The 24,305-nt window shown below is 38.6% G+C and overlaps 1 protein-coding gene across 3 annotated transcripts in view; it reads right to left on the bottom strand.

Annotated features, from left to right (window-relative positions):
• BUB1B (BUB1 mitotic checkpoint serine/threonine kinase B) overlaps nucleotides 1-24,305 on the bottom strand; it is a 66,492-nt gene that overhangs the window by 1,907 nt on the left and 40,280 nt on the right. For 2 of the 3 annotated variants that reach the window (XM_008017061.3, XM_038009829.2), the window contains exons 9-22: nucleotides 23,158-23,387; nucleotides 20,278-20,390; nucleotides 19,645-19,760; nucleotides 19,030-19,079; nucleotides 17,569-17,629; nucleotides 17,347-17,452; nucleotides 13,610-13,884; nucleotides 10,927-11,060; nucleotides 9,881-10,024; nucleotides 9,142-9,242; nucleotides 6,591-6,740; nucleotides 5,777-5,919; nucleotides 1,609-1,780; nucleotides 717-823 (exon numbers count right to left, since the gene is read on the bottom strand). In XM_008017061.3, coding sequence (XP_008015252.2) covers nucleotides 717-823; nucleotides 1,609-1,780; nucleotides 5,777-5,919; nucleotides 6,591-6,740; nucleotides 9,142-9,242; nucleotides 9,881-10,024; nucleotides 10,927-11,060; nucleotides 13,610-13,884; nucleotides 17,347-17,452; nucleotides 17,569-17,629; nucleotides 19,030-19,079; nucleotides 19,645-19,760; nucleotides 20,278-20,390; nucleotides 23,158-23,387 — 1,902 coding nt within the window. The remainder of the gene's footprint in view (nucleotides 1-716; nucleotides 824-1,608; nucleotides 1,781-5,776; nucleotides 5,920-6,590; nucleotides 6,741-9,141; nucleotides 9,243-9,880; nucleotides 10,025-10,926; nucleotides 11,061-13,609; nucleotides 13,885-17,346; nucleotides 17,453-17,568; nucleotides 17,630-19,029; nucleotides 19,080-19,644; nucleotides 19,761-20,277; nucleotides 20,391-23,157; nucleotides 23,388-24,305) is intronic. The other variant, XM_008017062.3, reaches the window with a different exon arrangement.

The raw sequence follows: 24,305 nt of genomic DNA, 5'->3' as shown, positions 1-24,305 counted from the left end.
TAGAAATGTAAGTCTTTTCAAGAGATGCTTATTAACTTTTGGTAATAATCGTTATTAAAAAGGAATTTAGGCCAGGCGCAGTGGCTCACATCTGTAATCCTAGCACTTTGGGAGGCTGAGGCAGGCGGCTCACGAGGTCAGGAGTTCAAGATCATCCTGGCCAACATGGTGAAACCCTATCTCTACTAAAAATACAAAAATTAGCCAGGCATGGTAGTGCACGCCTGTAATCCCAGCTACACAGGAGGCTGAGGCAGGAGAATCGCTTGAACCTGGGAGGCAGAGGTTGCAGTGAGCTGAGATTGTGCTACTGCACTCCAGCCTGGGCGACACAGTGAGCTCTACCTCAATAAATAAATAAATAAATAAATAGGAATATAAGGCTAACACCAATTGGTTAGAAAATTATTCTCATGAAATGTTTATTTTCACATATCTAAACAGGGAAGCTTCCACACTATAGCCGTAGTCTGGAAGATACAGCTACATTCAGAATGAGGTCCTGAAGTCTGAATAGTTTTGAATCTTATTTTTAATGAGCAGTTCCTTTATCCTGCACTAGATGTTCTGCTGATACTCTAATGAAAACTCGCTGAAACTACTGGAATCATGGCATTTGGATTAAAAAAACTAAGGTTGCCAAAGCAGAGACAGCACCCAAGAGAAACAGAAAATTATAGGGACGGGCAGAGACCCTGAAATTCATCAATACTTACTCAGAAATATTTTGGCTAAGTTTCCAGAAGGACCCATCCCAGAAGACCTGTAGGTGTTCCTTGAACAATAGTAAATGTGCTAAATCTGCTATACCAAACAGGTCTACCTGAAATCACAAAAAGCACCATCAGCTAAAATAATTCTCTGCCTCTACCATGGCAGCTTATTTCGGTAGGAAGTTGAAAGGTACTACAGTGCTTAACTAAGTTTATTTTATGACATACATTTTAGTAGACTGTTCCTCACCCTTACAGTAAAGGGAGAAGCTCTCCAAAGAAATGATCAATAGAGCCAACTCTAGGAGTTCTACTTAAGAACAAAAGATGAAATATTTGGACTATTACATTCAAATCTGTAGACCTACTGAGTTTGCATGAACTCCAACTGTGATCTAAATGGGGTCCACATTAGTTCAGGTTTGTGCTACATATTCAATCAGCAAATGTCTTATGTCTAGAGCTGAGTTAGAGTGAATTTCTGCATATAACGCCACCATACAAAAGACTTTACGTTTGTGCTAATGTTCTTTTTATATACATTACTTCATTTACTCCTCACAACAATTCTGATAAACACACAGCAGAGACTGTTATCCCTTTTTTACAGAGAAGATCACAGAAAATGACTTATAAAAGATTACATGGGTGGTAGGCAGTAGGAATGGCCCTGGCACTTGGTTACAGTTAGTCATGTGTTTGCACGTGTATGTGTATATTCTTCAATGCTGTAACACAAAAATGTTACATTTTACTTCACTTGGTGATATTTGAAAACTAGGTCATCTATTCTGGGAGAGTCAATATCAGTAAACACTAGCTTTTATAGCTTATCTAGGTAATAAAGAGATTAAGAAACCCTCTCCATATTTGCTCAGGCTTGTTTTACACTTACCTGGTAGGGAGAAGAACAGTTAGCCAGGATCTTTTGTCCTTCCAGGATCTGTACAGTCCGAAAGCCGCTGAGGGTAAAAACATCTAGCTGTACCCTAAGGTCAACACTGTAGGAAAAGTCCACTATCTTCAAAGCTTGATTGTTCTCGTTACAATCATAGGGATCGTGGATTCTGAGCCCAGATTTAAGAGAAGAAGATAATAAAAATAGGCCATGAAAGAAGCTGCATAGCTGGTCTTTAAAAAAAAAAAAAGGTACCTTGAGTATATCTTAGCTATGCCGACAACTCCCTCCAGTGGTTAATTTTGAAAATGCATCTGTAAGACTCAAGAGCAGTGGCAGTGTCCAACCAATGTGGAAGGAATGTCACCAGTTTGGTGACACAAAGTATATTTCAGTCACCATGCATGGCCACCATTAAACATTTATCAAGCTTCCATATTATATGAAGTAAGTAATGGAAGCGGAGCACAGGCTTCTTCCCTGTACTGTACACATTAACACATACAATTGCAATGATTTATACACTGACAGGAATTACGATGGAGGAAATTAAAATTTTATAGGTGTCATAGCCTTTCTTGTTTACTATTCCAGATAGGCTTTCCAGGTATTGTTCAGATTCTTCCTTCCAGAGTTTAATGGAAAACAATGCAAGTCTGTTTTATAAAGTCCTACTTATATTGTAAAACACCATATTTTATCTTACTCTTATTCGTAATTCCAGTTCTTATTTACTAAAAAAAACCTTTATAATACTAATTAATTATCAATTAATTTTGTTTTCCTTGGGTTTATCTATCCTAATAACGCTATTCTCCATGGAGACATAGGAACTGTTTATAAATGAAAAGAGTGGGTTTTCATGTGTTCCTTTTGTCTCTGTTTTTCTCAATTAGTTCCCTCAAACTCCTGATATTGGTGCAATATTCCTAAATACAGGCTTTAACTACTCCAATTACATACCTCCACAGCACAGAATGATCTATGTATTTTACTTTAAAATTGACAATTGCTCCCATTTTTCCTTGGCACAAGATCCAACCTTTTTTGGCCACCATTAAACTATACTATAATTAAAATATATATATATATATAGAGAGAATAAATATATATATAGTTACAATCATAGGGATTGTGGATTCTGATATATAAAAAATATATATGTGTATTTTATATATATATATAATATGTGTGTGCATGTGTGTGTTTTGTTTGGTTTCTTAGACAAGCTCTCACTGTCACTGAGGCTGGAGTACAGTGGTGTGATCTCAGCTCACTGCAGTCTCTGCCTCCTGGGTTCAAGAGATCCTCCTATCTCAGCCTCCTAAGTAGCTGGGACTACAGGTGTGTGCCACCACGCCTGGCTAATTTCTTAATTTTTTTGTAAAGATGAGGTCTCATTATATTGCCCAGGCTGGTCTTGAACGCCTAGGCTCAAGTGATCCTCTGCCGTGGTCTCCCAAAGTGCTGGCATTACAGATGTGAGACACCATGCCCAGTGTAATTGTAAAATATTTATATAAATTTGGAGGTACAGGAAAAAATGTTTCATAGATTAATAAAAAGAAGCATGCATGAAGGTGTACTAGTCCTTTAATCAGCTACTAACTCACTGTTACTTTGGGTAGGACATTCCATTTTTTTGGATCTCATTTTCCTCACAAAAAATATGTAGAAACTAAAGTAAGCAACTAAACTAAGCAATTTCAAAAGGTTCTTTCTGGCTTTTATTTATTTTTGTAGAGATGGGGTCTTGCTATGTTGACCAGGCTGGTCTTGAACTCCTGGCCTCAAGAGATCCTCCTGCCTTTGCCTCCCAAAGTGCTGGGACTACAGATGTGAACCACTGCATCCAGCCCTTTCTGGCTTTTGTTGTTTTGTTTTGAGACGGAGACACGCTCTGTCACCCAGGCTGGAGGGCAGTGGTGCCATCTCGGCTCACTGCAAGCTCCGCCTCCTGGGTTCACACCATTCTCCTGCCTCAGCCTCCTGAGTAGCTGGGACTACAGGCACCTGCCACCACGCCTGGCTAACGTTTTGTATTTTTAGTAGAGACGGGGTTTCACCGTGTTAGCCAGGATGGTCTCGATCTCCTGACCTCATGATCTGCCCGCCTCAGCCTCCCAAAGTGCTGGGATTATAGGCATGAGCCACCGCGCCCGGCCTCTGGCTTTTTTTTTTGAGACGGAGTTTTGCTCTTGTTGCCCAGGCTGGAGTGCAATGGTACGATCTCGGCTCACTGCAACCTCTGCCTCCTAGGTTCAAGCAATTCTCCTGCCTCAGCCTCCCAAGTAGCTGGGATTACAGGTATGCACCACCACACCTGGCTAATTTTGTATTTTTAGTAGAGATGGGGTTTCTCCATGTTGTTCAAGCTGGTCTGATCTCAGGTGATCTGCCCACCTCGGCCTCCAAAAGTGCTGGGATTACAGGCATGAGCCACTGTGCTCGGCCCCTTTCTAGCTTTAAATTCCTTATCAATCTATGTGAAATTTCTGATTAAATTTGATAAGCAGTGACAAAGTAAAAAGCAATGCCTCTTTAATACTATGTACTTTTCTAGAGCCTCTGGTGGCTGAGAGAAGGGTTATCGTACTCCATAGACCACAAATGCCTAATTCTAAAAGGCTTAGAAAATACCTCTGCTTCCAATTTCCATAGCCCTGGGAATTTCAGCACTGTCATTTTAATGTTGTTAAGTAGAGTGAAAATATACCAGGGGTTCTCATATTTGGAAATTTTGGGGGATTTTTGGTGGTCAAAACGGCTTAGGGGATTGTTACTTGCACTTAATTGGGTGGGTGGGGGGAATAGGAATATAAAACATCCTGCATTGCTTAGAACATACCTGTACAAAGAATTGTCTCATCCAAAATACCTATGGTGCCCTGGATGAGAAATGCTGCTACATTATGTCTGGGAAAGACTTTGACTCTGCTATCTCAGGGGAGAAGGTGAGATTCTCTAGTTCTTTTGGTTACAATCACAGGAACACATTGAGGGTTCTTTTAATTTCCACGTTAACTATAATTTAGAGTCTAATTCAATCTCTTCTTATAGATTAAGTAGTCACAAGAAATGTGAAGAATAAGTCCAGCTATTAGTATATACCAGTGGCCTCAGAAACAAAGTTAACACCTCACCCAAGACATCCGGTTGGGCAGACAAAGCATCTTTAAACCAGGTTGCTTTTACTCAAACACTATAACACCAATGATCATTAAAAGAACATAGTAGTCCTCTAGTCCTTTTCACAAAGCAAAAATGTTGGACTGTTTTTGCCTAATTAATGCCTGAATGTGATCTATATTTTCTCAGTTCTTAGTATTCATTTATTATTTCCTGCTCTGTGCTCACTCCTTGAACCTGATGGAGACAATGGGTTTAATCTGAATACGAAGCCCCATTCCTCGGCATAGTTTGTATTTGAACTCTGGTTTTACCCACGTCTCTTGGCTAACATGTCAGTCAGGCCTGACCTAAGCTTTGGTCTATGAAACTGAGCAGTGCCTTGATTTTGCTGGCATCCTCGCTAGATTGGCACGGGTCCCACTCAAAGAATGACTAAACAATCCACTTTATATTCCTCAAAATATTCATATTTTATATCTTGTCTTGATGTATATCATCACAATACTCAGTGATTATTTTATCTGATTTAGTCTATTTCCTCAATGTGTTTATTTCTTTGAATTATTTTAAATTATTCTCAATGATTTTTTACTTTTAGGTAAATACTCTCTTAACATAATGTGTTCCTCCATATGGCATTTATCAAAATGCTTTAAAAACTGGCAACTTGGCCGGGTGCAGTGGCTCACGCCTATAATCCCAGCACTTCGGGAGGCTGAGGTGGGCAGATCACTTGAGGTCAGGAGTTTGAGACCAGCCTGGGCAACATGGCAAAACCTCATCTCTACCGAAAAATACAAAAACTTAGCCGCACGTGGTCGTGCGCATCTGTGGTCCCAGCTACTAGCAAGGTTAAGATGGGAGAATCGTTTGAACCTGGGAGGCGGAGGCTGCAGTGAGCCGAGATCATGCCACTGTACTCCAACCTAGGTGACAGAGTGAGACCCTCGCCTCAAAAAAGAAAAAAAAAAGTGGCAACTATCCATGTTTTAAGAGAAAAGCTGATAGAATTATAACAATGAAAAGGACCAACCTGTTTCTGAGAATCAGACTCCTTGGACTCAAGTCACCATGGACTATTTCTGCTTTGTGAAGCTTCTCCACTATTGTCAAAAGGTTATAAATAATCAACACTGCTATTTCATGGGTAATATATTCACTGTGTTGGAGAAGATCCTGGAAATTGAAGGACAGAAAACTCACTATTTCTCAAGTTTGGCAGATTGTAGTTATACTCAATACCTTGGTCACTGATGGTTTGAAGTCTTCCTTGTTCTCTACTGGAACACAGGCTGAGCCTATGTCCCAGTCTTAATAATACTGCAATCTCCCATAAGATTGTTTGTAAGGATTTAATGACATAATGATGAATGGCATCAAGAGTAAGCCTGGCCCAAAATAGGTACTTTAATAAATGTTTTAAAATACCCTCATTCTAACTGTTTTTGAGAATTTATATTATCATCAAAATCTGTAGCAAACCTTCTTAAGAAGAAACCAAAGAGTAAAATGACATATTGTGTCTGGGTTTAAAAAATTATCCAGTGGGGGTAGCATAGCTAAAACAAGAGTGGCCATGAGCTAAGATTATCATAGATGACTAGTTCATGGGAGTTCATTGTACAATTCTACTTTTATTTATGCTTGACAACTGACCAAAAAAAGTTAAAAAAATACCAAAGAGATCTTTGGTCAAAATAACTTGAGAAAATGATCAATGCTTTTAACTTATAATTGAATTGGTCTAGTTCTAGAAGATTGATAGGTTTTGTACTAAATTCCTATGAGAAATGGAGCACAAATCTCTCTACTTGAGGACTTTAAATTATGTTTTTAGTATTACAAACCTGAAGGGTGAAGCAGTTTATATATTGGTGCCAAACAATACAGCCATCTTGATATTGATAACAGCTGCACAAATGATCAAAGGCCTCATTTAAACGTTCCTTTAACTTGAGGTTGATATAAAAGTCCCATGGGACAGGTTGAGAAGATACCTGTAAGATATTGTATTTTAAAAATTAAATTCAATTAAGTATATGGTTATGGCTGGCAGGTTGAAATACATTCCTTCCAGCCCTTCTGACAGAGAAATAATAAAGAGATATTTTTAAAGGCATAAATCTACTATAAAAGACACAATAGCAACAAATTCTGGAAACAGAATAAGCTGGAAAGAGAAGAGGAGGTAACAATCCAGTTAGAATAAAAACTGATTTTGGCAGAGAACAAAGCTGAGCTACATTTACACTACAATGCTATTTCCCTATAGTATATAACTGCCAGCACCAATTACCCATGGAAGTGACGCTGAGGGTGGAGCTAAGACAGGAGTGATTGAATCCCATTTAAGAGGAAGGTAGGCCTAGTGCAGTGGCTCATGCCTGTAATTCCAGCACTCTGGGTAGCCGAGGCATGTGGATCACCTGACATCAGGAGTTCAAGACCAGCCTGACTAACATGATGAAACCCTGTCTCTACTAAAAATACAAAAAATTAGCTGGGTTTTTGGTGGCGGGTGCCTGTAATCCCAGCTATGCGGGAGGCTGAGGCAGGAGAATTGCTTGACCCTGGGAGGCAGAGGCTGCAGTGAGCCAAGATCGTGCCATTGCACTCCAGTCTGGGTGACAAGAGCAAAAGTGTGTCTCAAAAAAAGAGGAAGGTAGACCCCAGCTTCCCTCCTCTGCTCCCATAGCCTAGCCCAGCAACTACCTCTCCGCTATTCTCGAAGACCAGAAGTTTATTACCTAGTGAGTATAAAACAGAAGGGGTCTGGACTACAGAGCACTAGGCACCACTGAGGGGCATAGAAATAACATGGAAAACAGGGAAAAGTGTATATATCGGATGTTATATATGCAGTGGTTAAGATGTTAAGATGTACCTCCCTGCCCTTCCATTCTTCAGACCAGTTTCCTTACTCAGCTTTCAGAAAGCTAGAAGCCAGGCTTATATGCTCCAGGCAGAAAATCAGAAGTCTCCTCTGAGGGAGAAGACTTCTCTGATCAGCTCAAGAGAAAAGATCTAAAGATTGGAGGGTTTTCCAATAAAATGGCCAAGCTAGATCATTCTACGTTGAGGTCCACAGCTGTCAAGGTCTTTCCATATACACAGAGCTTTCAATTAGCTTTCAGTGTCCCATACTTAAAAATGAATAGAGAGTCAGAGACTTGAAGAAAGCCTGTAGTGTGAAAGAGATCAAAACCGACAAAAAACAAACAAACAAACAAAAAAAAACAAGAAGAAACAGATGACAAAGGGAGAAAAAAAATGTTAAAGTATCATTAGTATTTTCAGAAAGATAAGGAATATTCTCTTTGAAATAAAGAATAGAATGCTACAGAGAAAATTCTGAGAATAAAAAAAAGAACTCTTGAAAATTAAATATAGAAATAAAAACCTAGTAAAAAGACCCAAAATATTAAGCTAATAAAATACTCAGAAAGTAAAAAGAGAAAACACAGGAAAAAAAAAGTTAAATTTTTAGGGGTTCTGTCCAAAAGATGCCATATGTACCTCTAATAAAAGGAATTAGAGAATAAGAGAACAGAGGAAACTGAGGGGAAAAAATAATTTCTCCATTGAAGAAAATTTCTCAGAACTGAGGGAACTGACAGATTGAAATGGCCATTGAGTATCTAACACATAAGTGACAACAAACTTATGAAAAGGCATGTAATTGTGACATTTCAGAATAGTGGGGACAAGAATAAGATCCTATAAGGATCCAGAAAGCGGAAAAAATAACTTCACACAAAGCTTTGAGACTCAGAATGGCAAAAAAATTCAAAAACAAAGTTAGATGCCTGTAATCCAGTTCTTTGGGAGGTCAAGGTGGGAGGATTGATTGAGTCATGAATTCAAGACCAGCCTAGGCAACACAGGGAGGCCCTCATCTCTACAAAAAATAATTAGCTGGGAGTGGTGGCGTGCATCTACAGTCCCAGCTATTCCAGAGGCTGAGGTGGGAGGATTGCTTGAGCTCAAGAGGTTGAGGCTGCAGTGAGCTGTGATCATGCCACTGCACTCCAGCCTGGATGACAGAGAGAGACCCTGTCCTTAAAAAAAGAAAAGAAAAGAAAAGAAAAGGATAAAAAGAAACTAGGTATCCAATATAAGAAAAAGGTAATGTGAATACCTAGGATGATAATAAATGGAAATTCCAAGGTGACTGTGGATGGTGATTGTGTGAAAGTTAATGTATAACTTGTCCAGATTGGAGCAGGCCAGAAACTATCAGCAGAGATTTCCTCAAAGAAATGAAACTGAAAGGATACTTAATATATTTGGACATATTGAGAGAGATTATTAGAAAGATGTGATGGTACCATAAGGACAGTTATTGCTTCAATCCATATTACTTACAAAGTAACTGAAATTACAAAGAATCAGTCCCACCTTTATTATGGTTAATTCTGCAGAGTTTCTTGGTGCCACCCAGAATAGCTTGTAATCTTCACATATTAGGTATTCTTGTTTAATGCAGTAATCCTCATTACCTGTTGATAAAGTTTGATTCCATTTAAAAATCACTGTGAACATATACAGCCCTCTAGCTTTTACCCCCTGGTTTAAGGAACAGAGGCACTGGTATATTTGCCAGTTAGGAGTATCTAGAATACTTTTAAAAATAATTTGTTAAAAATTGTAAGAGGAGAAGACATAATTCCTATTATTAAGACATGAAGTGGCGGGCGCGGTGGCTCAAGCCTGTAATCCCAGCACTTTGGGAGGCCGAGACGGGCGGATCACGAGGTCAGGAGATCGAGACCATCCTGGCTAACACGGTGAAACCCCGTCTTTACTAAAAAATACAAAAAACTAGCCGGGCGAGGTGGCGGGCGCCTGTAGTCCCAGCTACTCGGGAGGCTGAGGCAGGAGAATGGCGTGAACCCGGGAGGCGGAGTTTGCAGTGAGCTGAGATCTGGCCACTGCACTCCAGCCTGGGCGACAGAGCGAGACTCTGTCTCAAAAAAAAAAAAAGACATGAAGTTACTGATGTGTCATCCTCTATATTGAGTTTTTAAAAAATACAATCTAGGAATATTTACACTGCTCAAGCATCAAGCTTAAGTACAAATAATCACTTATTTGTATACTGTCATACACCAGAGGACATGCATTCAATGGTACTTACCTAATTCAATTTCCTTCTCAATTTCCAACTTAGGCATTGGTCTGTCTTCTATACACAACTCTGCAGAGGCACTTAACTCTGGTAGGGACTTCAGTAGCTGTCTGCGATACTGTGAACACCATGGTGACTGAGTAGGGTTTTCTGCTAGTGGGAGGGAAAGGTGAAAAGATATCACCAAAAAAAGAACCTAATGCTTAAACTGGATATTATAACAGAGTAGAAGAAAAAAAAAATCAAGGTTACACAGTCAGCACTGTTAATTTAACTACATTCACCTGTCTCAGGTGTTTATGAAACTGTGTTCACTTCGTACTAATCTATTCTAGAAATTTCACAATTTATGGCAACTTCTCTCTTTTTTTTTTTGAGACGGAGTCTCGCTCTGTCGCCCAGGCTGGAGTGCAGTGGCGCCATCTCGCTCACTGCAAGCTCCGCCTCCCGGGTTCACGCCATTCTCCTGCCTCAACCTCCCAAGTAGCTGGGACTACAGGCGTCCGCCACCATGCCCAACTAATTTTTTGTATTTTTAGTAGAAATGGGGTTTCGCTGTGTTAGCCAGGATGGTCTTGAGCTCCTGACCTCGTGATCCACCCACCTCGGCCCCCCAAAGTGTTGGGATTACAGGCGTGAGCCACCGCACCCGGCGGGCAACTTCTTTAAGAAAAACACCTAGGCTGGGCATGGTGGCTCACACCTATAATCCCAGAGAGTGGGAGGCCGAGGCGGGAGGATCCTTTGAGGCCAGGAGTTTGAGACCAGCCTGGGCAAAACGGCGAAACCCCGCCTCTACAAAAAATACAAAAATTTGCTGTGCATGGTGGTGGTGCAGTTGTGGTCCCAGCTACTCGGGAGGCTGAGGTAGGAGGATCACCTGAGCCCAGTAAGTTTGAGGCTGCAGTGGGCTATGATTGTGCCACTGTACTCCATCCTGGGTGACAGAGTGAGACCCTGTCTTGAAAAAAGAAGGAAAGAAAAACATAGAGCTCAGTTTGCTGAGAGAAACAAGTGTTCGCTAGGCATGGATATAGTGGTATGTATGATCCTACCTGAAGTCTCATTAGTAAGTTCTAGTTTCTCAGGAATCTGAAGACATTTGATGGAGGAGGTGCTTGCAACCGAGGCAGAAGAACCAGAGAAGCCAGAGGAGTGTGTGGCTTCACGACTGTCTTCAATAATTGGGCTAAAAGAATCACAAATAAGTTAATTCTTATAGGAATAATATATATTGGCGGCCGGGTGTGGTGGCTCACGCCTGTAATCCCAGCCCTATGGGAGGCCAAGGTGGGTGGATCATGAGGTCAGGAGATCAAGACCATCTTGGCTAACACGGTGAAACCTCATCTCTACTAAAAATACAAAAAATTAGCCGGGAGTGGTGGCAGGCGCCTGTAGTCCCAGTTACTCGGGAGGCTGAGGCAGGAGAAAGGCGTGAACCCGGGAGGCGGAGCTTGCAGTGAGCCTAGATGGCACCACTGCACTCCAGCCTGGGTGACAGAGCGAGACTCCGTCTTGGAAAAAAAAAAAAAAAAAAAGGAGTAATATATATAAACTTTGTTATAATTTCATAAATTCTTAATGTATAATTTTTTTTTTTTTTTTTTTTTTTTTGAGACAGAGTTTTGCTCATCACCCAGGCTGGAGTGCAACTGCACGATTTTGGCTCACTGCAACTTCTGCCTCCCAGGTTCAAGTGATTCTGTCTCAGCCTCCTGAGTAGCTGGGATTACAGGCACCTGCCACCACGCTGGTCTAATTTTTGTATTTTTAGTAGAGACAGGGTTTCACCATGTTAGTCAGGCTGGTCTTGAACTCTTGCCTTCATGTGATCCACCTGTCTCATCCTTCTAAAGTGCTGGGATTATAGGCGTGAACCACTGCACCCAGCCTTAATCTATAAATTTTATAATTTTATGTTATACCTTTATTTTTAATATAATTTAATAAAATTTAGATTTAAATAATTTATAATTTGTTATCAATTTATTTGATAGTCTCATTTTTTTTTTTTTTACTTTTCATTTTATTTTTGAGACAGGATCTCACTCTGTCACCCAAGCTGGAGTGCAGTGGTGCGATCATGGCTCACTGCAGCCTTGATTTCCTGGGCTCAAGTGATCCTCCCTCCTCAGCCTCCCAAGTAGCTAAAAGGTTGTAAAACAAAAAAGCTAATTTCTGCGACTACTTGGGAGGCTGAGGTGGGAGAATCACTTGAGCCCAGGAAATAATAGCTAGGTGAGTACTACCATGCCTAGCTGATTTTTTTTGATTTTTATTAGACACAAGGCGTCACTTTGTTCCCCACGCTGGTCTTAAACTCCTGGCCTCAAGGGATCCTCCCACCTTAGCCTCCCAAAGTGCTGGGATTACAGGCAAGAGCAAATGCACTCAGCAATAATCTCATTTTTCAAGTCCATTATTTCCCCAAATCAGAATCTAGATAACTGCCTCTAAATCTGGTGAACAAGCCATGTCCAGCATACATTTCTGGATTTATGCTTTATTTACCTATAGTAAATAAAGATATTACCTATAGTAAATATCTACTCTATATTCCATAATATTGAGAAACACTGACTAACATTGACACTTTCTTCCTCTTTATCCTTTCTCTGGACATTTTTTTCTTCAATAAGAAAAGATTAGGCAAAGAAAAGAGAAACCCAAATCATGCAGTGTGAATACATCCTAGCAAATGTGCTTAAAAGCTTGTAGGGAAAAAGTTTCAAAAAAAATGTTTTTTTGAGTAGAGCTCAAATTTTTTTTTTTTTTTTTTGACCAGGCTGGTCTTCAACTCCTGGCCTCAAGTGATCTGCCCCCTTAGTCTCCCAAAGTGCTGGGATTACAGAGGTGAGCCACTGCATCAGGTCTCTCAAAATGTAGCTTTAAAAGCAAAAATTGGCAAATTAAAAAGTATTCTTAAAACTGGAATTAGTTTAAATTAGCTGACCTAAAACAAGGCTCAGACCCTGGCTGTAAGCCATTCCCTCATATCTACTCCATAGTTCATTTTCACCTCTCTATCAAAAGACACTTTTTTAAAAAGCACATCTCTAGTTGACTATTTAAAATTCACATAAGCTGGCCAGGCGCAGAGGCTAACTCCTGTAATCCCAACACTTTGAGAGGCCGAGGCGGGTGGATCACCTGACGTCAGGAGTTTGAGACTAGCCTGGCCAACATGGTGAAACCCTGTCTCTACTAAAAATATAAAAATAAGCCAGGCATGGTGGTGCGTGCCTGCAGTCCCAGCTACTTGGGAGGCTGAGGCAGGAGAATCGCTTGAACCTAGGAGGCGGAGGTTGCAGTGAGCTAAGATAGCGCCACTGCACTCCAGCCTGGGTGACAGAGACTCCATTTCAGTAAATAAATAAATAAATAAATAAATAAATAAAATTAACAAAAGCTATCCTACCACTATTTTAAACTCAATATTAAAGAAAAACTAAATGCCTCCTTTTTGACAATCATGTACACTTTGCAAAGTTTCCTCAGTGGTACAATATCCCTCTCGGACCACTTAGTTTCTTCACCATCAAAGTTTACTTTTAACCCTCACATCCAAATCAACCATTGACACTTTATCTGGGGCAGCCCTACTCTCATGTAAAGCACTTAGCACAGTACCTGGCAGTTAGTAAGAACTTGATAACTGATTACTATAACTGACAAACACACACAGAATGAGAGAGTAAACAATCTGGTTTGTAAAACCTGTAAATTCCCAATCACCTCAGCTTCTTGATGCTGAGAGTCTGACTGTAGATAGTGCCACAAGCTGCCTGCTGGTCCTCAGAGGTCTTTACATCTAGATCCTCTTCCTGTAACAGTCTCTCAGGATCAGAAGGGAGATTCTTCAAGGACATTATCTCATGAAAAGGAGTGGATACAAAACGAGCTGCTCTGGCAAAGTCACAAGTGTCTTCTGGGTTAGGACAAATTGTTACATTTCTGAAGCCTGTGATAATGGCATCCTCACTCAAGGGTTCAATTCCTGTAAATTCATCCTGAAGTGAAAACCATATAAAGTTTAGCTAAAATATTTCAATACATGAAGAACTTTTTTACTGAGAGAGACACATTAGCTCAGTGACACAGGATACAGAAATAGCATATCAGAATATCTAGGCAAAGATAAAAAGGTTTTTATATCATGAACACAGTAAACTATACTTCATCCAAAAAATGTACCAGGAAGATTCTCCATATAAAGAAAAATACTGGGCAATGTTTTGTTCCTCAACAAATTTCACCTATGAACTAAAGCACAAATACTATCTTTCTTCTGGCTTTCACTTAGTAAATATTCTAATAATCTGCTATCCTCCTAGTGTTTAGATCTTCTTCCTCTATGCTACATACCTAATTTTTATTTATTTCTTAAAGATAATTCATGTATGTCTGGTAGGATATATGCACAGCATATTCTATGCATTTAAAAAGGAGTTTTAAAACCAGTGAAAATGTAGCATTCATGATACTGTGTATTGCTCTTTCTCATACTTTTTGTATTTTTTCCTTCCTATGCTATATATAATTCTTTAAAAACATAATGGCCACATTGTGGGTCTATAAGAAATTAACTAACTTTCAGGCTATTCTGTTTTTCACTAGTTTAAAACTACTTTAAATATACATAAATCTTTAGAAACACTTTAATTTTCTTAGGATTAATTCCTAAAAGTAGAGTTATCAGGTCAAATGGTTATAAACACTAAAGTTTATATGTATTACTTAGCTGTCCTCAGAGAAATTACACCACTTTACATATTTACCTGTAGTATACAAATAGTGCCTATTTGATTTAACCCATATGGATACTAGAGATTAATCTTCTAGATCATTACCAATTTGACATATACTTTGAATTTCTGACTGAGTAACTAAAGGTGGGCGGTACATCTGGAAGAAACAAAGTATAGTTAAAAAAAATAATAGGCCAGGTGCAGTGGCTGTAATCCCAGCACTTTGGGAGGCTGAGGTGGGTGGATCACCTGAGGTCAGGCGCTTGAGACCAGCCTGGCCAACATGGCAAAACCCCGTCCCTACTAAAAATACAAAAATTAGCTGGGTGTGGTGGCAGGCGCCTGTAATCCCAGCTACTCGGGAGGCTGAGGCAGGAGAATTGCTTGAACCCAGGGAGCAGAGGCCGCAGTGAGCTGAGATCATGCCACTTCACTCCAGCCTGAGTGAAAGAGTGAAACTCAATCTCAAAAAAAAAAAAAAAAAAAGATTTGGCCAGGTGTATTAGCTCACACCTGTAATCCCAACACTCTGGGAGGCAGGCTGAGGCGGGAGGATCACTTGAGCCCAGGAGTTTGAGACCAGCTTGGGCAACATGGCGAAACCGTGTCTCTTCAAAAAATAAAAAATTGGCCAGGCATGGTGGCTCACACCTGTAGTCCCACCTAATTGGGAGGCTGAGGTGGGAGGAATGCTTGAGTCCAGGAGGTAGAGGCTGCAGTGAGCTGAGATCACGCCACTATACTCCAGCCTGGGTGACAGACAGCCTACCTAAAAAAGAAAAAGAAAGAAAGAAAGAAGGAAAAAAAAAAAAAAAAAAAAAAATATATATATATATATATGTATTTATATATGTGATTAAAGTAAAATAGATGTTTATAATCTATACATTTTATGCAAATACTACTTATAGCCCTAGTAGTTTAGATATTTTAGGTACCTAGTAACAAAATTCAAGTAAAAGATTGGTTAAAAAAAAAAGGTAGATGAAGCTGGACTCCTTTAACAAATAAGCGTATCCTTGAACAGCTGAATCTAGAACCACTGCATCCAAATCTAGCCTGTTAATCATGTTCTCTGGTGGTATACTCCAGAACACAGTATGTAATCAATTACTCTTACATCACTGTCTTTTCATAGCAGTCAGTAGACTAACTGTATCAGAATTATCTGAGAAAGTATTTTTTAAATGACAAAAATACATGGTTGGACTTCTTCCCTGGAAATTCCAATGGCACATTGATGGAATGGGGCTTAAGCACTGTTAGTCATAAAAGACTCCCTAGTCTCTTCTGAGTTGATGGAAATAATTCTATATCTTGATAGGAGAAAAAATTGCATGGAAAAATTCACCCTGCTGTACAATATTTGTGCAGTTTACCAGATATAAAATATACCTCAATAGAGAAGAAACTAAAATGAAAAAGTGTTTTTAAAAAAACTTCCTCCAAATGATTCCCTAGGATGTGGAAAACGCTGCTTTAAGTCACTAAAGCTACTGCTCACATCACCCCTTAAAAGTCTTCAGATTAAACATACTCAATTCTTTTCAGTCTCATGACAAGCTTCCAGAGGCTGGTTTGAAGAGAATGATTTGTCCTCCTTAAAACTTTAATAAAATGCCAATGATAAAGGTTATTTTGACTTAAATGTCTACACGGGGTCTTTTCACCCTAAGTATTATGTCATTAGTCTACAGCGGTTAATATAGAACATTACTGAAGAAAAATGATTGGCCCACATAACTTTTGCATTGCCACAAAAGGTATTTTATAAAAAAAAGAACAAATGTCTTTTGCTATGTTGGTTAAAAAATTAAAAGTGCAAAAGGCTTTAAAATTGGTGATTTATCCTCACTTATAAAAATTGATATATAATTCATACACCATAAAATTGACCCTTTTGAAGTGTATTTCAGTGGTTTTTGGTATATTCACAAGGTTGTACAACCATCATCACTATCTAATTTCAGAATACTTTCATCACTCCAAAAAGAAACCCCATACCCACTAGCAGTCACTCTCCACCACCCTCTCCCTAATCCCCTGGAAAACTTCAATCCATACCTTTGCCTTTTCTGGATATTTCATGAAAATGAGATCATATAATATGCGGTCTTTGTATCTGATTTCATTCACTTGACATAACGTTTTCAAGGTTCACCTATGTTGTGACATGTATTAGTACTTCATTCCTTTTCATAGCCAAATAATATTTCATGGTATAGATATACAACATTTTGTTTATCCATTCATCAGTTGATGGACATTTGGGGTTGTTTCCACTATCATGAGTAATACAGCTATGAACATTTGTGTACAAATTTTTTGTGTGAACATGTGTTTTCAATTATTTTGAGTATATACCTAGGCACAGAACTGCGGGATCATATGGTAACTGTGTTTAACATTTTAAAGAGCTGCCAAACTGTTTTCCAAAGTGGCTACACCATTTTACATTCCCATCAGTAATGTATGTTCTAATTTCTCCACAACTTTGCCAACACTTGTTATTGTGCATAATTTTTTATTATAGCCATCCTAGTGGATATAAAGTAGTATCTCACTGTGGTTTTGATTTGCATTTCCCTGTTGAGTAATGATGCTGAGCATCTTTTCATGTGCTTAATTCAAGTCAGTGGTTTCAATTTTAACCTTAAGCTTTTGTGGATTTGAATAAACAATCCACTAGCCCGTTTACATTAACTTAAGGATACTGCTCCTTACACAAACATCTGGAGACACATCTTCATTTGAGGTGATGCTTTCTGAGGTTTTGAGAACTGCAAGGGGTCTTCGTTGAGTTAAAACTCGTGGGGGATCTGCAGGAGGACTGGAAAAAGACATACCTCACTTAGCAATTTTTTTCATAACAGTAGCCCCTAATTTATCCTCACGTATAATAACAGAAAATTCTTAAGTTTAAAAAAACCAAAAAAACAAACAAACCTTTTATTCTTCTTTTCTGAAAGAAGAAACTCATCAAAAATGGAGAAAGGTATACTGGGACCTAGAGAGAGAGAGACTAGATACATACTCTAGGAGTAAACTCTTCAAGACAACCAGATAAATTAATCAATATTTTGTATTGTTTGAAAGCAGCAAGGCAATGTTTTTTTAATAACAAAAAACTTCAAACATATAAAAGGTCATTAAACAATTTAATAATTACCTAAACATAGATGATTGTGTTCCATTTAGATTCCCTACCACTGTCACTACTCCCCAAACCCAACCCAACAGGATTATTTTAAACCAAATTCCAGACATGTCATTTTATCTGCAAATACTTCCGTACATATTTCTAAAAGAGGCTTTTTAAAAATCCCAATCCCAAAACATGATACCTACCTATAAAATGAGCAATTTATGAATATCAAATGTCCAGTCAGAAGTTTCATATTTTACCAATTAAAAAAATGTTTTGGCCGGGCACAGTGGCTCATGCCTGTAATCCCAGCACTTTGGGAGGCCAAGGTGGGCGGATCACGAGGTCAGGAGATCGAGACCATACTGGCTAATATGATGAAACCCTGTCTCTACTAAAAAAAAAAAAAAAAAAAAAAATCAGCCGGGCTAGGTGGCGGGCGCCTGTAGTCCCAGCTAGCCAGGAGGCTGAGGCAGGAGAATGGCATGAACCTGGGAGGCAGAGCTTGCAATGAGCTGAGATCGTGCCACTGCACTCCAGCCTGAGTGACAGAGTGAGATTCAGTCTCAAAAAAATATAAATAAATTTTTTTTAAAGTTTGTTTGAATTGGGAATGCAGAGTTAAGATCCGTATACTGTGATTGTTCAAATGCCTCTTAAATCTCTTTTATTCTATACAGTTTTGGGGGGAATTTTTGTGCAACAAACTGGGTTGCTAGCCCCATAATGCTGGATTTTGCCAATTCCATCCCCCTGTGTTGTTAACAATGTTCCTCCATGTTTTACATTTCCAATAAATTGTTGGTTAGAAACAGAGGTTTAATTAGATTTTAATGTTTTTTATTTTTATTTTTGCAAAGCCATTTCCAAGTAGATATTCATGTTTCGCCACTTTTAACATGTTCTGAAGAAAAGAAAACCAATTTGAATACAAAGTAGCTTCAAATTTTTTTTTCCCTGAAAAGAAACACCTTCTTTAGTGTCTTGGCTGTTTAGTGTACAGTAACTAAAGTATAAGATTTGGTGGTTAGTGTAATTTAAAATTACAATTAAACCAAATATGTTTGAAACACTGAGGAATCTTTAAAAAAAACTCTTTCAAATGTCTTTCCTATCATAAAGCATATGCCTACACTAAATTCCTAGCATCCTAGTCCCCCTCTTTCTTTCAATCCCTTTATCATAATAAAAACATTTACCATTTATTACATAATACATTTGTTATCAGCAAGTTCTTCTCAAGGCTGTCAAATACAACTCACCTTTAGAATGAGGTTGTTCCTGCCAAGTGTTCTCCGCAAGTGAAGTTTCTCTGTGAAGAAACCTGTTTTAAATCATGTGCTCGATACCCACAGAAAGAACTGTTTAGTTTTTAAAAGGCCAGGAGGTTTTTCCATTAAATATAATATTTACTCTAAGATAAATTATTACTGTCAATCCAAATTCTCTTAAAGAAGATGGGACCTTTGGTTATCAAAAATGTTGCAGAAATATATTTGATAATAGATGTCAAGTTGCATTAATAGTATAAGCAGATTACAAAATGGTAAGCTGATATTTTTATAAAACAAAACGAAAATACAACACAAAAGAAAAGACAGAACAGTGTTAATGGTAGTCATCTCTTGGTGGTAGAAATGAGTGATTTTGTTTTTTAAAAACATTTAATGTATTTGTTTCTATAAGAAACATGTTTCTTCGGTGGAAAACAGTCAATGCTCTGTCCTCCCTAATCAGAATCAAAGCTTATGTTGTGACAGAGACTTATAAAAACCATGTCTCAATACTGTAAAAGAGACTTCAAGGCACCAGAGAGTCAAGGGTTGTGTCTAAATGCCCTCCTATAGGCACTGTCCCTTCCACCAATGTAATCTTACTTGACACAAGAGTTTACTCGACAAGCAGAACTGGATAGAGTCATTCCTGGCATTTCCTGAGACTCGGAAGCAATTCGCAGTTTAGTTGTCTCCTTTGTAGGCATCGTCTCTTCTTGCTGTTTGCATTAAATAAACAAAATCAATGTCCCTCACACCCAGAAAATACTATTTTCAAGCTCTAACATTAGCTTTACTGTACTCTTTCCCTAGACATCCACTAACAAGATAAGATGAGTATACCACAAAAGTCATTTCCAATAATTTATATTCCTACTCTAAACCGGTCCTGTTGTACTCAACTGAGCAGTGCTAGGCATATACTAGATTTCTTCAGGCAATCCCATTGTAATGGAACATAGCTAGAATAAAAAGCTTAAGCCAGAATTAACAACATAATGATTTGGAGTATAACTAAGAAGTCAATAAACTGCACCACTTATTTCACATGACACAAATTCTATTTGAAGTCACCTGTTAAATTACTTTCCCGCTCAACTTTCCTGCTACTAACAGCTAGGAAGCTACCAGAAACTCTAAATGGGGGTTGGGAGGATTTTAGCCTTCTATATTTTTACAATGTTTAAGTTTGTTTCAATAAATTTTAGTTTTGTGTATTGAAAAAAGAAAAATTACCTGATCACCTGTTCTTTCTTGCTGAGTAGTTTGGATTTCTTTTAGCTTCTTTTCCATCTCTTCAATCTGTTTCTGCATTTCTGCTCTCTTCTCTGCACTGGTCAATAGCTCGGCTAGAAACAGTAAAGTTGCTTGAGGTATTATTCCTCATAGTAACTCATTCTGTCCAAAACTGCCTTTGGAGCTCATCTCAACACATATGTTACTAATACAGATGAAAATGATTTAAGTGGAACAAGGTCCTCAACTTGTGGTCTAGGCCTCTATTCTTTTATTTATCCATTCAATAAAAAAACAGAATACCTTTGAACAACACAGGTTTCTACTAAAAGGAAAAAAATATTGAATACCTACTATGTGCCAAGCACAACTCTGAGTACTTAGGTTTCAGTGGTACATAATACAAAGTCCTTGGTTATATGATGCTAACAATCAAATTTGGGGGAAACACACACACAAGAAAATCAGTTTAGAAAAAGAATAAAATAGATGATGTGAGAATGTGTGACTGGGTAGACAGATGGAGGTCAAGGGAGGGCTACTTAAGACCAGTGATCAGGGAAGATCATTCTGATAAAGTGACATTATTAAGCTGTAACTTAAATGATAAGGGGCCAAAGTTCTGGGGTAAGATTCTAGGCTAACCAACTAGGTGGCACAAAGGCCCTAATGCAGGAAAAGACCACTGTGTCTAAGAATCCAAAGGAAGTTCAGTGTGGTTGCAGCATAGTAAGAGGGTGAATAGAAAAAGATGGGGTTGGAGAGGTAGGCAAAGGCTAAGTCACATGGGGTTTTGTTTGTTTTTGGAGATGAGGTCTTGCTATATTGCTCAGACTGGTCTCATACTTCTGGGTTCAATCCTTCTGCCTCACCCTCCTGAGTAGCTGGGACTACAGGCACATGCTACCATGCTTGGCCATGCAGGGTTTTGCAGGTTAGGGTAAAGAGGCATAGATAGTGAGCCATGTGCTTATTAGTCAATTAATGAATGATGGGGTGTGACTGAAAAGTCTGAGGTGAGTACACTAAGGAGGCTCAGGAAATAGAAAAGAATTAGAGGATAGAAATCTGAAAGAAGCCAGAGTTTTTGAAAGAAGAGGGAAAAAATGATTTGGAAGTGCAATGCAAAGAAAAACAACCTTTGTGTAGGCCCTGATTGTGGCTTCTTCTTTTCTTGTATTCTTCCCTGAGAGCAAGTAGTTAGCAAGTCTTTGAAGCCAGTTTTTGACAATAACTAGAAACCACATTTATTGAAATGAGAATTTATATAAGGGTACAAACTTATACACAGATGGGAATTTATACAAGCTCATGAAATAGATTCAGAGACCAGCTGAGAAATGAGTATTAAGGTCTGCATGGTAGCTCATGCCTATAATCCCAGCACTTTGAAAGGCCACGGTGGGAGGATAACTTGAGCCCAGGAGTTTGAGACCAGCCTGGGCAACACAGGGAGACCCCGTCTATTTAAAACAAAACAAAACAACACAATAGAAATGAGTATTAAAAAATTCTCAGAGGTCAGTGCCTTCTTATTCCTAATTAAATCCTATCTAATCTAGAGTAGGTCCTTCTTTGGCTAGTTGAAAACAAAATGTACTTTTTCTTTTTCCCACAGAAATGAAAATTCACCATGTTGCCCAGGCTGGTCTTTTTCCCCCCAAAGTGCTGGGATTACAGGTGTGAGTCACTATGCTCAGCCCTAAAATGGACTTTCATTTTCCTTCTATATACCTGGTACAGACTAAGCTTTTCCCTTAGGAAACAGTTTTTATCTAGATACCTAGTTCCTTTTCTGGTTCATATTTGGCCACCCTTCTAGCCTATTTCTTTGCTGGAGTGGTTCTCCTTTTCTAAAACCCATACTCAACTAACACCTTGCTTTGCAACTATCCCTCTCTCCTACCTAGACACACAGGTTCAATTTGAACCCAGAGCACTTTTGACAATCTTGGATGACACTAATTAGTGTAACAAATGAAAACAATTCCAGACTTACTAACAGTCTGCTTTATTGCCAAACCTGGAACTCAGAAAAGATTGCTCCTCAAAGTATAAGTGATGGTTAAGTTTCCCAGTTAACCCCACAAACATTACATCCTCTTAAGAGAGCTGAGCTATATTAGTAGGTTATTCTGGATATCCATGTATAAAAGAAACATTACTTTCTCCTTATAGATCCTAATAAAAAATGTCTAAATGGAAGTGGACCCTCCCCTACCTCATTTTCTGTACTCTTCTTTACTCTCCTTCACCTTCTCATGCCTTAAGCCCCATATGCCTTACTTCCCTACTTTCCAGCCCATTCTGCCCTACCTCTTGCTTTCAAGTACTCAAGGCTCCAGAATCAGAACTGTTTCCTGTTTCCCAAAAATTCCCATATCTCAATTTTTAAACTTTTTCTTTAATTTATAATGTCTTTAAAAAGTATGAATATCCATAATCTAAATCATTGCAGTGTGACCTAGTAGGTTAATCTAAATAAGCTCTTGGAGAAATTTCAGACAAAATATCGAAGGTAAAGTGGAATATTTCAAGCAATAGCATTAGGAAAAGTACTTAATAGGGATGCATGGAATGCACATATATGCATGTCAGGGATCAGAGCCGCCTGCTTATTGTATTGGGAAACATAAATTGTTCACACAGTTCAGAACTTCTTCCTTTACTTCTAAACATACTCAGTACCCCCACACCTCAAGGAGTTTTCGTGGAAGGCAGCAATGGGAGTTTGACTGATACACAGAAAGAAACAGTACAACCATAGAAATATCACATAAAGGTGCAAAGTATAAGGTTAGTTTTCTTCAGACGTAGTAGATCAGCTCAACCTTCACACAACTAAGTTAAGTCCTTTTCACAAACTTGAATTACACACACCTTCCCTTTGCTCTTTTAATTTCTTCCGGAAAACTTCAGCCCGGATTTCTTCAAAGGAGAATTCCCCCACTCCTGCATAAATCTTCTCCTTACAATACATCATTTTCTCTTTCTTCTCCTCAGATGCTTGCTGATGGCTCTGAACCCTTTGTAGAGGATCTCCTTCTTCCTTTCCAGGCTTTCTGGTGCTGAGGATGTGGTTTATACTAGGTTCAATTTTACATGGTGTCCTAAAGAAGCAAAATTACTATTATTCATATGGGTAAAAATAAAAAAAAAAACAAGATTGATAAACAAAAAATAATTTACAAGGGCCATCAATAATTATGTTCTGCAAATCTGGAGGCATTATATTACCTGACTTCAAACTATACTGTAAGGCCATAGTCACCAAAACATCATAATACTGGTATAAAAACAGGCATACAGACCAATGGAACAGAATAGAGAGCCCAGAAATCAAGCCAAATGCTCACAGTCAACTGATCTTTGACAAAGCAAACAAAAATGTAAAGTGGGGAAAGATACCCTATTCAACAAATGGTGCTGGGATAATTGGCAAGCCACATGTAGGAGAATGAAACTGGATTCTCCTCTCTCACGTTATACAAAAAGTCAACTCAAGGTGGATCAAAGACTTAATTAAATCTAAGATTTGAAACCATAAAAATTCTAGAAGATAACATTGGAAAAACCCTTCTAGACATTGGCTTAGGTAAAGACTTCATGACCAAGAACCCAAAAGCAAATGCAAGAAAAACAAAGATAATTAGATGGGACTAAACTAAACTAAAAAGCTTCTGCACAGCAAAAGGAATAATCAGCAGAGTAAACAGACAACCCACAGAGTGGGAGAAAATCTTCGCAATCTATGCATCTGACAAACGACTAATATTCAGAATCTACAAGGAACTCAAGCAAATCAGCAAGAAAAAAACAAACAATCTCATCAAAAATTGGGCTAAGGGCATGAATAGACAATTTTCAAAAGATATACAAATGGCCAACAAGCATATGAAAAAAGTTCAACATCACTAATTATCAGGGAAATGCAAATCAAAACCACAATGCGATACCCCCTTACTCCTGTGAGAATGGCCATAATAAAAAAATCAAAAAATAATAGATACTGGCATGGATGTGGTGAA

Source organism: Chlorocebus sabaeus, chromosome 26 (genome assembly GCF_047675955.1).
Source record: "Chlorocebus sabaeus isolate Y175 chromosome 26, mChlSab1.0.hap1, whole genome shotgun sequence".
NCBI classification, from domain to species: Eukaryota; Metazoa; Chordata; class Mammalia; order Primates; family Cercopithecidae; genus Chlorocebus; species Chlorocebus sabaeus.
The sequence above is the reverse complement of the archived record's forward strand: the minus strand, read 5'-3'. Positions and strand labels throughout refer to the sequence as shown.